This window comes from Abrus precatorius, unplaced genomic scaffold, assembly GCF_003935025.1.
Source record: "Abrus precatorius isolate BTA unplaced genomic scaffold, Abrus_2018 Scaffold9, whole genome shotgun sequence".
Lineage (NCBI taxonomy): Eukaryota > Viridiplantae > Streptophyta > Magnoliopsida > Fabales > Fabaceae > Abrus > Abrus precatorius.
Window position 1 is genome coordinate 28762123 of NW_020874439.1, and position 13120 is coordinate 28775242.

The 13120-nt window shown below is 30.7% G+C and overlaps 2 protein-coding genes across 2 annotated transcripts; one reads left to right on the plus strand and one right to left on the minus strand.

The window, feature by feature from the left end:
- The first annotated feature begins 6761 nt into the window (after window positions 1-6761).
- Window positions 6762-12474, plus strand: LOC113851160 (probable glycosyltransferase At5g03795). Its single transcript, XM_027481639.1, has 7 exons — window positions 6762-6932; window positions 7284-7622; window positions 7714-7844; window positions 10203-10278; window positions 10874-11104; window positions 12083-12379; window positions 12466-12474. Exons 1-7 carry the CDS (start codon window positions 6762-6764, stop codon window positions 12472-12474), a joined length of 1254 nt encoding a protein of 417 aa, XP_027337440.1.
- A 9-nt stretch (window positions 12475-12483) lies between these two features.
- Window positions 12484-12724, minus strand: LOC113850373. The gene is given in 2 exon segments (XM_027480900.1): window positions 12484-12603; window positions 12638-12724. Coding segments are annotated over 2 exon segments (207 nt in total).
- Between the last annotated feature and the right edge of the window lie 396 nt (window positions 12725-13120).

A 13120-nucleotide genomic window follows, 5' to 3' on the forward strand; every position in this document is an offset into this window, starting at 1 on the left:
TGGGAAATAATTAAGATAGTTACTTTCTAAGTTAGTGATATTCAACTTAACAGTAATTTTTTATTATTTAAAAATATTTTTAAAATTATAATAGTATAATTTATTTTTTATCATTAAACATGTTGATTAATTAATAGAAAATTTATTTGAACTTAATCTATTACCTCGTATTTGAGTTTTAATCAAAATAACTGTGTTAAATAAAAAAAAAAACTTATGATATATATAAAGAAAATAGTATAAATTTTCGTATAGAGAAATATTTCATAATAAATTTGTACTAGTTTTTTATATTATTTTATCTAAATATAAGAATATAAATTTTTTTTACAAAATTTATGTTTAAGAGGGAGGAAAAGAATTAAGTGGACTTGTTCAGAAGTTACTTAACTAGGAAGGAAAAAGATTTAAAAGTTTTTTCTTTTTTATTCTCTTATACTTTTTTATGATTAAGATTTTAACTTTTTTTTATATATATAAATGTTATTTTTTCAACTAAGAATTTCTTTAAAAAATTTATATAATTTTTTTAAAATTATTAATTTGTAAAAAAAATATTAAATTATTTATTTTTTTAAAAATAAAAAAATATTATTTATATAATTAAATTTCATGTATCCTTCTCTTTTAATATAAACATTTAAAGAAAGGAGTTTAACCACATTCTTTCTCTATTTCCTTTCTTTTACCTCCTCTCCTTCTCTTTCAAATCCTTTTTCTTTCTCTTTCTCCAAATTCTCAAACAAAATTGGTGATAAATTAAAAAAACATAGAAGATAAAGAACAGGATTTAAACCGCATGACACTCAAGTCTCTATCCTCTCCTAGATTTTTTTTTAAAAAAATCCTTACTTTGTTTCTTTTTTTTCACTGTATTATGCTTCTACTTGTGAGTAAAGTGAAGGGTGGCTTCTTTGAGACTTTTTTCCCCCTTAAATAATATTATTTCAAAAAAAATTAAAATTTTGTTTGCTTAAATTAATTTAACCATAAAATTTAATAAGTTGTGTCACATAAACGCAACATATTTAAATAAGTGTCATATATTAAAATACTACGTATCACATATTTTAACATGTAAAGTTAAATGGATAGATGTCATGTCATACTTCACCTTTTATTTTTGTTTTATATAGTAAATTTATTGTATCGTATGTAATTATCTTCTAACTATATTAAAATACTAAATACTTTTAAAACTTGTAATATTCTAATAAAAAAAAATTGTTACATATATATTATTAGATACGATATTTCAAAATTATCATCAAAATACGGAGTAAACTTTTATTTTAGTCTTTAAAATGTATAATATTATTTAAATTAATCTTCTAAAATTAAAATTTTAAATGTTATTTTTTAAAATTAATAATTTTTAATTGCTTTAAATTTTATTATTAAAAATATTAAAATTAAATAATAAAATAATGATTTATTATATTAAGTAACACGTAAAAAATTATAAAATGATGTTATTTTAGGATTTTAAAAAAATAAACAATTTTACCAAATAAAATGTTGGAAGGTGAGTAAAGAAGAGAGCTGAAGAGGATTCCTCGTTATGTTCCTATAACCTTTAGAGGTTGGTGTTCATGGTGGCAACCAAATTCAAGATGAGTTTTGGTAATAGTTTACTCATGATATTCCAACGACCTTTAGAAGTTGGTGTTCATGGTGACAACCAAATTCGACATGAATTTGGGCAATAGTTTATTTAGAATGAATAAATGATTTATGATTGATATAAGGTTTATGATCATAGTTAACGGTGAATTCAACATATAATTCTTTTTGTGGTAAATCTAGAAGGAGTGATAGTAATAAAATTATCTAACTGAAGTTAGATATTAGACTCTAAATCACACAAGTCAAATTAGTAACATAAAAAATAAAAATAAGCAATGAAACATAAAACTAAAATATAAAATATATATCGTTTTAATAATAGAAAAAGTTAAATTCTTTGAAACTATTAATAAGTTTGCCCATTTACACTTTTTAATAACTTTTTAGAAAATATAACATTAATTAATTTAATAATTGAATCATGTTATATTATTTCCATGACTATATATTTAAATTTTATATAATTTAAATATTTTTTAATATTTTATCAACTTGATATTTATTTATATTTTAAAAGTACAATACACATTAAAATAAAGTAACATAATGAATACCTATTAATTTATTTTATATATAAAATTTTATAAAATTGACGTACTTATAAATTTAAAAAGAGTATATATACTATTTTAATTGGCATCCAAACACAAGCGCAATAAAAATTTTCAAAATTAATCATTAAATTAATTTATTTTATATTTTATAAAAATTTATTGTTATATAAATATTTAAATTTAATATCTAAAGTCGACTCTATAGAAAAAAAAATGCAGATATCTCTTTTAGAGTTATTAGTAAAAAAAATTTGAGTACACAAATAATTAATATAATATTTTCAATATCTAAGAAATATGGCAAGTAGTTTTGAAAAAACTATTCAGAATAAGGTAAAAGTAGGACACTCTATCCAAGACTTCTTAGGTATGAACTCTTATCTCTTTTGGCTCAATCAGGATATTCAGGACCATAGCCCTATAGGTCCCCTGACCCAATCCCTTTCATGGAGTTAGGTAAACACCATTTAGTTTCTTCAAGTACTCATGAAGTTGTTTTTCCTATAAGAGACAGCATAGGCATAACCCAACATCAAGAAGATGCATCAATTTTTTATCAATAACTTTTATGAACTGTCTCTTCTAGAATTCTAGGGGTGCAGGAAATAAGACCTTTTATAAACTGATTAATGATCTAATCAAAATTTATAAGCTTGACTTTATTGCACTTTTGAACCTAGAATCAGTAAGGACAAAGCTGATAGGGTGATTAGGAAATTCAATCTAGATAGTTCTGTTAAAATGGATGCTATTGGGTTCTCTAGGGGCATCTGGTGCTGCTGTAACTCTAAAAGAGTTAAAGTTACTTCTGTTATTAAAAATAAATACATAATTCATCTTAATATTTGTATGGGTAATAGAAAGTGAGTCTTATTTTCTATATATGTTAGCCCTCAAGAAGGGCTAAGAGCTAAGTGCTGGAAGCTTCTAACTGAATTTAGTACCATTGTGAGTAAACCTTGGATTGTAGCTGGTGATTTTAATTCTATTTTATTTGAAAATGAGAAATTTAGGGGTAGACCAGCTAATTTGAGCCTTATCCAGCAATTTGCAGATTGTCTGGATACTTGTGACTTGCAGGATTTAGGGTTTAAAGGTTATCCTTTTACTTGGCATAATGGTCAAATTAAGGAAAGATTGGATATAGTAGTTGTCAATGACGCTTGGAGGATGTTGTTCCAAAATAGTTCCCTTATCCATCTTCCCTTACTCAAATCAGACCATGATGGGCTTTGGCTTAAAATTAGAGAGAAAGATAGTTTTCATCCAACCAATAAATCTTTTAAATTCTTGGGTGATTTCCAAATAATGGGTTGATAACATATTTACCTTTCAAAATAATATTTCTGAATTGAACTCAAACATCTTTGATAATATTTTCAAAAAGAAAATTAGGTTATTAAATAGGATTAGAGGTATTTCTTGTAAGTTAGCTTTGGGTAATAATTCTTTCCTCTCTAATTTAATGAAATCCTTATGGGCTGAATACCAAACAGTTCTTGATAATGAAGAAGTTTATTGGTACCAGCAGTATAAAGCTAATTGGCTAAATTTGGGGGATAAAAATAATAAGTTTTTCCATAAAGCTGCTATAATCCGTAGGCAAAAAAATAGGATTGAGGCCCTTAAGGATGATTTGAATAATTAGGAATATGATTCTACCAAGTTAAGATCCCTTGCTGTAAATTATTTTAAAAATTTGTATTCTGATTCTTCATATGTGGTACATATCCTTAATATTGTTTCAACTTTTCCTCCCTTAGAGGATTGTGCTAAGGCTGTTTTAAATTTCAAAGTAACTATTCAAGAAGTTAAGGCTGCCTTATTTAGTATAAGAGATCTAAAAGCTCTTGAATCTGATGGGATTTATGCTTTATTTTTTAAAAATCAATGAAAGTTTCTTGCCCCTTTTATTTTTAATTTTGTTTCTAATATTTTCTCTAATCCTTCTAATATTGCGGCTGTAAGTGAAACTTTCATTACTCTCATTCCTAAATCTGAAAATCTAGAGTCTCTGAAAAATTATAGACCTATTTTCTTATGTAACGTTAGCTATAAAATAATTACTAAACTCTTAGCTAACCGTATTAGGGTTTCTATGCCCCAATTAATATTTGCTAATCAAACTAGTTTTATTCAGGGTAGGTAAGGGGTAAATAATATTATTGTTCTTCAAGAACTTATCCACTCTTTTAACAATATAAAAAGCAGGAATAGTTTCATGCTAATTAAATTGGACTTAGAAAAGGCTTATGATAAGCTAAATTGGGGTTTCATTAAGGACACTATCCAGAAAGTAGGTTAAGCCATGAGTTAATTGAGCTTATTTACCATTGTATATCCTCTCTAACTATGTCTATTAATTGGAATAAAAACAGAACTGATAGTTTCCATCCTAGCAGGGGTATTAGGCAGGGGGACCCTATTTCTCCTTATATTTTTGTTTTCTATATTGAAAGACTGACTCACTTAATTCAAGATAGAATTGTTGATCAAAGATGGATCCTTATATTTCTCACTTACTTTTTGCTGATGACTTAATTTTAATAACTGAACCTGATAAACAGAATTCTACTGTCATTAATTTTGTTTTGAGTAACTTTTGTGCAACATCTGGTCTTTTTATTAATAGGGATAAATCTTCTGTTTTCTTTTCTAAAAATTGTGGCCCTGAGATTTCTAGGGAGGTTAGTCTCAGCCTCAGAATTAATCACTCTCATAATTTTGAAAAATACTTGGGCATTCCTATTAGTTATTTAGGCCCTACTAGGAAAGATTTTTCCTTTATAATTGATAAAGTTAAGAAAAAAACTATCAAAGTGGAAGATGAACTCATTATCTATGATTGGTAAAATTAAGCTAACTCAATCCTGTATCATGAGTATTCCAAATTATTTTATGCTGCCTATGCTTATTCCTAAGTCTATTTGTAATGAAATTGACTCTTTATGTAAAAGGTTTATTTGGGGATCTTTAGGAAGCAGGAAATGTCACTTAATTAGCTGAAAGAAAATTTGCAAACCTAAGGAAATTGGGGGTTTGGGTTTCAGAGACTTAAGGCTTGGTAATCAAACTTTCATAATGAAATTGTGTTGGAGGTTCATTTCCTGTCCTAACTATTTGTGGGCTCAAGTGCTCTACAAAAAATACAAATTTTCCATTAGGAATCCTCCTGTTTATGGCAGTAATTACTCTCAGTCCCATTTATGGAGGAATATGATGTCTGTTTGGGATATTTTTTGAAAGGCTTAGGCTGGGTAGTTGTTGATGGGATGACAATTAGATTTTGGATGGATAACTGGGTTCCTACCTATCAAGACCTTAGAAGCCATGCCCTATTGCCTCTCTAGAGTTCTAATCTGAGTGAGCTAGTAGCTGCTTTTTCTACTCATGATAGTTGAAATTGGAGTCGAATTAGACCTTTGCTTCCTGATTCTGTGTGTGAGTCCATTGCTCTCATCAATCCTCTTATCTGGCCAGGAAACCAGGATTTGTGTTTCTGGAAACACTCTAGTAATGGTTTTTTTCTCGATAAAATCTGCCTATAAGATGTTGTGTATGTATGATAACTCTGCTCTCAGTATTTTTAATTTTATTTAGGACTGGGAGGGTCCACCTAAAATTCAACTTCTCTTATGGAAAATTGCTAATGGTAGCCTCCTTACTAATGTTGAAAGGTGCAATTGTAACTTGGCTAATTCTTCTATTTGTTCCAGGTGTAGGGAGGCTGATGAATCTCTGATACATGTCTTCAGGGATTATTGGTTTGTTAAACAAATTTGGAATAGACTTGTTATCCCTAACTTCTGATAATCTTTTTTTAGTAAAAGACTGTCTAGTTGGTTGAAATTTAACTTGACAAATAATAAGTTGTTTAAATATCTTTATTGGAACGTTTTGTTTGACATGGTTCTTTGAAATTTATGGAAGAATCAAAATTGTGATATTTTCAGAATTATTCATTGGATTCCGATTCTCTGTTCTATAGAATTAAGATCGATTTGGATTTTTTTTTGCACTATGCAGATCTAAAAAGAAGATTTCCTCTACTGTTTTAACAAATCAATATTTTACTAGATGGGTGTCCCCTTGTGATCCCAACTGAAGTTCAATGTGGATGGTGATGCTAACTTTAGAGGCCTCACTGGAGATAGTTATAGTCTGTTTGTGGCTGGCTTTCATAACACCTTTAATTTTTGCTCTCTCCTTGTGTGGAATGTAATTTTAAGGAAGCCATTTCTTTAGTTGTCAATTTTTTTCATTGTAATCATCCATTATTTTCTATTATTAGTGAGATTAGAGAATTGACTAAGGGAATTATGGATCATGGTATCCTAGGCTTGTAAGCTAACTTTGTGTTGTTTTTTAGGCTCTCTAACTCCGTTTATTAGAAAAAAAAAATGACAAATAATTTTAACATGGATCTCATCTTATTTAGTTAGGGAATTTAACTTTTATTATAAAGTGTACGTAGACCACGACTACTTCGAAAATTTCTGTATTTGTCTTTACATCATCGAATCTTTTCTCATGGTAAATATAAACACCAGAAAAATAAAAGATAAAAAAATTTGACTCCAAATGGAGCCAGAGGCCATTGTTCTTGCCTTGATTTGGCCATCAACATCGTCGAAAGTCGTAACAGTCAGTAAGCGAAGACTGCTATTCCCCGTTTGTGACGTTGCTTTCAGTATCCTCATTTTTGAGATCCGTGGCGTAGTTCACCAGATTCAGATCCATAATCTGAACAAGGTAAAAATTGCATTATCGTGTGCATTCATTTAACCTTCGATTTCCAAATTTAGTAATTATGCATCACTTCACTCCATGCATTGTTCATGGCACATAAAAGGAAATTGTCTGTGACGTGTGACGTTAACATGTTCTTTGTTCAGTACTTTGTTCCGGTGAAATAGGAACTAGAAATCGGTATCGGTGTTGCGATTCGCCCAAGCATTGAGAAATGAGATGAAGAAGGCCTTCGAGAAAACATGTTTAATCCTGATGAGGGAGCTATCGTGGCGTTGTTTTGGGCACAAAATTGACTGGCGAAGATTCTTTGTACTTGCGGCTGTTTTGACTGTATCTGCTTTTCTGTTTCAGATGCTTGTACATCCTTTTATTGTTTTACCAAACACACCGTTACGCTCTCCTCATGAAACTGATTCATCTTATCAGTCCTCTAATAGTAATAGCACTGTGCACTCAAATGAATTTCTGGAAGGGGCCAGACTTCAACAGGTTCACCTCACTCTTCCTAACTCTGTTATTTCGCCTAATTCGTCTGACAAGTTAGTCCAATCATTCTCAGCTGAGGAAGATAATGTAGACTCTCGAGCTCCGCAGAAGAATTTCGTATCTAAGAACAAAAATATTGTTGATGCTATAAGAATTACAGCAACGTCTCCGTCGCATCGTGGAGATGTTCCTTCTGGCAAGCAGGTAGAACTTGATGAGACTTTGAACTGACTTTTTTTTTTTAAGTATGATGAGGAAGGAATCACCAATACTTTGTTGGATATATATATCTCAGAGACGTGTATGGTTGTTGCCACCTGACAAGGCTCTTGTGTATGCAAAGAAAGAGATTGATCATGCCCCTTCAGCTAATGAAGATCCTAATCTTTATGCTCCTTTATTTAGGAACATTTCTGTTTTCAAAAGGTATACTTCGATTTTTTTTTCTTATCTGTGCATATTTATTCATCTTGTTAATGATTGTGTCATGAATTGCTGTTGTTGTTTATTGATTTGTCTGAAAATTTTTAGAGGATTGAAAAGAAAAGGAAAAGCTTCTCTAAAGCTAGCATGTAAGGGTGTATCCATTATCCACCTATAGTTTAATCTAAAGTGCATTTTTATCTTAAGTCACTAAATAATGTAAGAGCAGATACATCTTTACTTGGTTACATCAGAGACAAACTTGTCTAAGAAAAATCACAATACATACTTGAACTGTTGAACAAATATTGTTTAGCAAAATAAGCTTTTACAATTCAGAAACTAGGAATTGCGGGAGAATATAATCCAATTCTTCTGATATTTGTTGTCCACGAGGAGGAGGGGAGCGTAAACCTTTCTTATACCCTTTAAAACTCCATAATTTTTCTCAGTATTAGCTGATTTCACCATAAATGCTATAAAAGACCAATTGATTAAATTGTTCAATTGAAGCAGAAAAAGAAACTAATAGTTCTCTATAAACCCTTTTCCAAGAATAACACTTCATTTGTGTTAAGAGAGCTTCTTCATTGAAAGCGTGTTTGATTTATTGTTTCCAAAATCAAACATATGTTCCCTGCATCCAAATTCAGATTTGGTTGCATTTGGGTGAATTCTTATTTGCTCACCCTCAACACAATTCACACGTCTAATGTGGGTTGGGGTTGAATCAAGAAATCCCTACTCTCTCATTTCAAATGTCACCATTGGACAAATAAATGTGAATGCTAAATTTCCAACAACAAGCCAGAGACAAATTTAACCTTCATAGGGTAGAAGGTTGGACATTTTTTTTTGAGAAGGGGTCATTCAAGAGGCATTCTTCCATAATTTAAGATAACTTTGATGTTTAAAAGGGTTTGGTTTGATTCTTGTTTAGTCTGAATGGTGAGCAATATGATTTTTTCTTACTACTCTAAAGGTGTTGCCATTTTTGAACTTTTGCTGGTCTCTTGGCTTTATAATTACTGCTCTAATGATATTCTCCCAATTGTTTATTCTGGTTATAATGGACAATTTTTCTTTTTTAGGTGTTATAGTGAGCAGCTAATCAAATTATTGGTGGCAATATTTTTTTGTATTATAGTGGATAGCGATGTGTTAGGTTTTAGAAGAAAAGAATAAATGGTTTGCTTTGTCACTCATTAGTGTTGTTGATTTCTTGTTCATGGTTGACAACATTTACAAGGAAGAAGATAAATTTGATTTATAACCACAAAACATTTTTCTTTTTATTGTGTTTAAAATATTTGGGTTTTGTAGTTTGAAGGGGTTTACAATGTCTTTCCTATTGTTGTTACCCATTGTTCTATTGGAAAAGAAATATAACAATTTTTTTTGCATTTTGAATATATTTAAAAAATAAGCAGACTATTAAAAATGTAATCAAATTACAAAAGGCTAATATTTCAAAAACAATAAAAAAACTATTTTTTTTTAAATTATAAATCACATTTTTCTTCTTCCTTGTTAGCATTGCCAACCATGAAAGCATGAAATTTATGAATAAAGCAAACATTTCCTTTTTTTGTTCTTTATAAAAACATCACATCAGTATTGATATCCATTGTAATTGAAAAATAAGTTCCCCCAAGAATTTGATTTGTAGGATGATCAACACTAGGATCTATAAAAACAATTTGATTGGCTACTCAACGTAACATAAAAAATAAATTGGTACTCGCTGTAACTACAAAAACCAATGTCTAGGATATGACCAGAACAATATTTAAGAAACCAATAGTTCACTGGTAGTTGAAAAGTATGAGAAAATATACTCAACAGTCTTCTAAACAATAAATTATGAAATAAAATAAAATATTTAGTTCCAAAAACAGAAGTAGTTTGAATCTCAGCCATTTCAGGCTAGAAATTTCTGATTTCAATAAAAAAATAGGAGGAATAATACTTCTTTTCCTCGGAGGGTTTCCCAATCACCAAGGATTTCTCCTTTCACCAGGAGAAAGTACTCAATATCTAAGTGATACATAACATAATGAACATCTTCCCTTCAATCCTCCTATTTATAATCCCCGTTAGCTAAATAACTATATCCTAACTAACAGTGACCCAACAGGAATCCACCCAAACGAAACCAAACCTGCATCTGGATGCAGTGAATGTCTGTTTGGTGTTAGAAACATTAAACCAAATAGAGACTTTGATACCATGTCATGAACCAACTGTCCCAAAATGGTTGTTTTTATTTTAAATCTTTATCAAGTAGTATCAATAATGTACTACTCTGTTTTTTTTTTTTTTTTTGGTTGCTATTAATGTTCTACTCTGTTTACGTAAAAGTTTTCTGGACTTGAAAAAGTGTACAAGGCTTAAAGTCATCATAGATTCTGAAGAATGTGGCAACAAGGAAGTCACGGTAATGAATGTGGTCAACCTCTTATCCAGTAAATATTTTAGTTTAGACCATGTCTAGAATTTTAATATCTTTTAAGCAACTTAACCTGTGGATCCAATTAATTAGTAGTTTCACCAAAATTTCTAGCTTTTAAGGACGTGAATATTGAAGACTTGGGAGCTCAATGTGTAACTTGTTGGCTGGAATTTGTGTGTTTTATTAATTTTTTGTGTGCAAATACAGATTATTAATTCCCCATTTACAAGAAAAATAATCCTTGTAATTGGTAAAATAACCATTCCATCCCATGCTCTTCACAACTCTTCAATTTGTTGTTACCAATTTAGAATTTTTTATTATGAATATATGACACAATGCTTGTTAATTGCTGCTGAGTGCTGATTATGTCTTTGGACTGTACTGAAACTTTGGTATGTGAATAGCATTGTCTACCATGTTAAAAACCATCTTGAACCAGGACTTTTGTCTCAACTTCAGGAGCTATGAATTGATGGAAACGATACTTAAAGTATATATATATCACGACGGATCAAGGCCCATTTTTCACAAACCGTTCCTTAAGGGAATTTATGCTTCTGAAGGATGGTTTATGAAGTTGATGGAGGAAAATAAGCAATTTATCACCAAGGATCCTGAGAAGGCTCACTTGTTTTACCTTCCATACAGTGCACGCCAAATGGAATTGGCACTCTATGTGCCTGGGTCACATAATTTAAAACCATTATCAATCTTTCTTAGAGACTATGTGAACAAAATTGCTGCCAAATATCCCTTCTGGAATCGCACACATGGGTCAGACCATTTCCTTGTTGCTTGCCATGACTGGGTATGGGGCATGTATCTGTTTTCTGTTAAATTGGTTGATTCTAATAGTTTGACTTTGCTATGCTTAATAATTGTTTAAGTGTTTTAGGATTTTTAATTCTTATATTTCCATGTCTGCATGTTTTACATTGATTAGATAATTAGATTGAAAAATGAAATTCTTTAGTAAAAATAACTTTGAGATGGCTTTGATTCATAAAGATTGACCTAAATATTATATGATGATGAGATTAATAAATAACTATTTATGGTTGGAAATATATGGCTTGTATGGGCACACAGATACGGTATTTTAAAGATGTTTGTGTATCTGCGTGTGTTACATGGCTGGAAAAGTTATTTTCTCATTGTTTCCACCTATTTATCATAATTTAATCTACATTTCATCCCTTGCCCATTAAAAAAACAAAGAAAAATTTTCTGCTTAGTGCCTTAATCTCTCTGCTATTATTTCACATTACTCCTGCAACAGGTCAAATTCCATTTGTAAATTCTAATTTCCCTAAAACAACATATCTTTGTTTTTTATCCTATTACTTTGAAATATGCAACAATGCAAGTCTCTGTCATGCTGAGTATGACGGTCTGCCTTGTTTACTTGTGTACCTGTAACACTCATTTATTACTTTTTCCCTGGTGATTATTGAACAATGAACAAATCTTTTGTGAACATTTTTTTGCTGGAAATTTTCCAAGATACGTCTTTCTTATATGCATGTGAATACCCACAAATATTATTGGTGACTTCTAAAAAATTCTGTACTAGTAAAGCAGCATGCAGGGCTAATGTGTGATTGAAAACTTGAAATCATATTATATTGAATGTGTTCGGGGAGAGATTGATTATCACAGATCTTCCTTTTGCAATGTAGTCTATTCAGTGTTATCCATGTTGTTGGTGGAACCTGATCAATTGCATTTGAGTTTACTACATTGAAATCGTTGTCCTTTTTAATGCCTTCTGTTCAAAACATGGCAGGGTCCTTACACAGTGACTGGGCACGAGGAACTGACCAGAAACACCATAAAAGCTCTATGTAATGCCGATAGGTCTGAAGGAATCTTTGTTGCAGGAAGAGACGTTTCCCTACCAGAAACTACCATAAGGGCACCAAGAAGACCTCTTAGATATCTTGGTGGGAATAGAGCATCACTACGTCCAATCCTTGCTTTCTTTGCTGGAAGCATGCATGGGAGAGTGCGTCCCACTCTTCTTAAGTATTGGGGTGGTGAAAAAGATGAAGGCATGAAAATCTACAAACGTTTACCTCTAAGAGTTTCCCAAAAGATGACTTATATTCAACACATGAAATCAAGTAAATATTGTATATGTCCAATGGGCTTTGAAGTTAACAGCCCTAGGATCGTTGAAGCCATATATTACGAGTGTGTTCCTGTGATCATTGCAGATAATTTTGTCCTTCCTTTTAATGAAGTTCTGAACTGGAGTGCTTTTTCTGTTGTGGTGGCAGAAAAGGATATTCCCAGGCTGAAGGAAATTTTATTGTCCATCCCTATAAGAAGATATGTTACAATGCAAAATAATGTGAAGATGGTACAAAAGCATTTCCTTTGGAACCCAAGACCAATAAGATATGATCTATTTCATATGATTTTGCATTCAATATGGTTCAACAAGTTGAACCAGATTCAAACTCCGCGAACATAGAAATCATTTTGGTATTGAGTTATTAAATTTGAAAGCACGAATCTTGTTTGGACAAGGTTTTGGAAAGAGCCAAAAGTGCTATCGACGGGGATAAGAATTTTGATTGATTTAATTTAATTTATTATTTGAGTTGAATACTTGGTGCGAGGAACTAGGAAGCTAGATGGTTGATTCTTAGTCAGGTAATATATTGATGTATAAGTTTGTTGTATAGATTCGATTACTGTATGGTTACCGGTTTTGGAGAACTAGTGGAATGCCATGTTATTTCGAAACCTAACTTTACTTCTTTTATATTAACTATAGTTCCACGCATTACACATGTTAATCAAATTCCATATTATAAAC

Bases quoted from the DNA above. Each gene is read 5' to 3' on its own strand.
- LOC113851160 (XM_027481639.1), top strand. From the start codon at position 6,762: ATGGAGCCAGAGGCCATTGTTCTTGCCTTGATTTGGCCATCAACATCG. The intron at 7,845-10,202 runs GTATACTTCGAT...TTTACGTAAAAG, and splicing joins AACATTTCTGTTTTCAAAAG to TTTTCTGGACTTGAAAAAGT. The intron at 10,279-10,873 runs GTAATGAATGTG...TGGTTTATGAAG, and splicing joins GTGGCAACAAGGAAGTCACG to TTGATGGAGGAAAATAAGCA.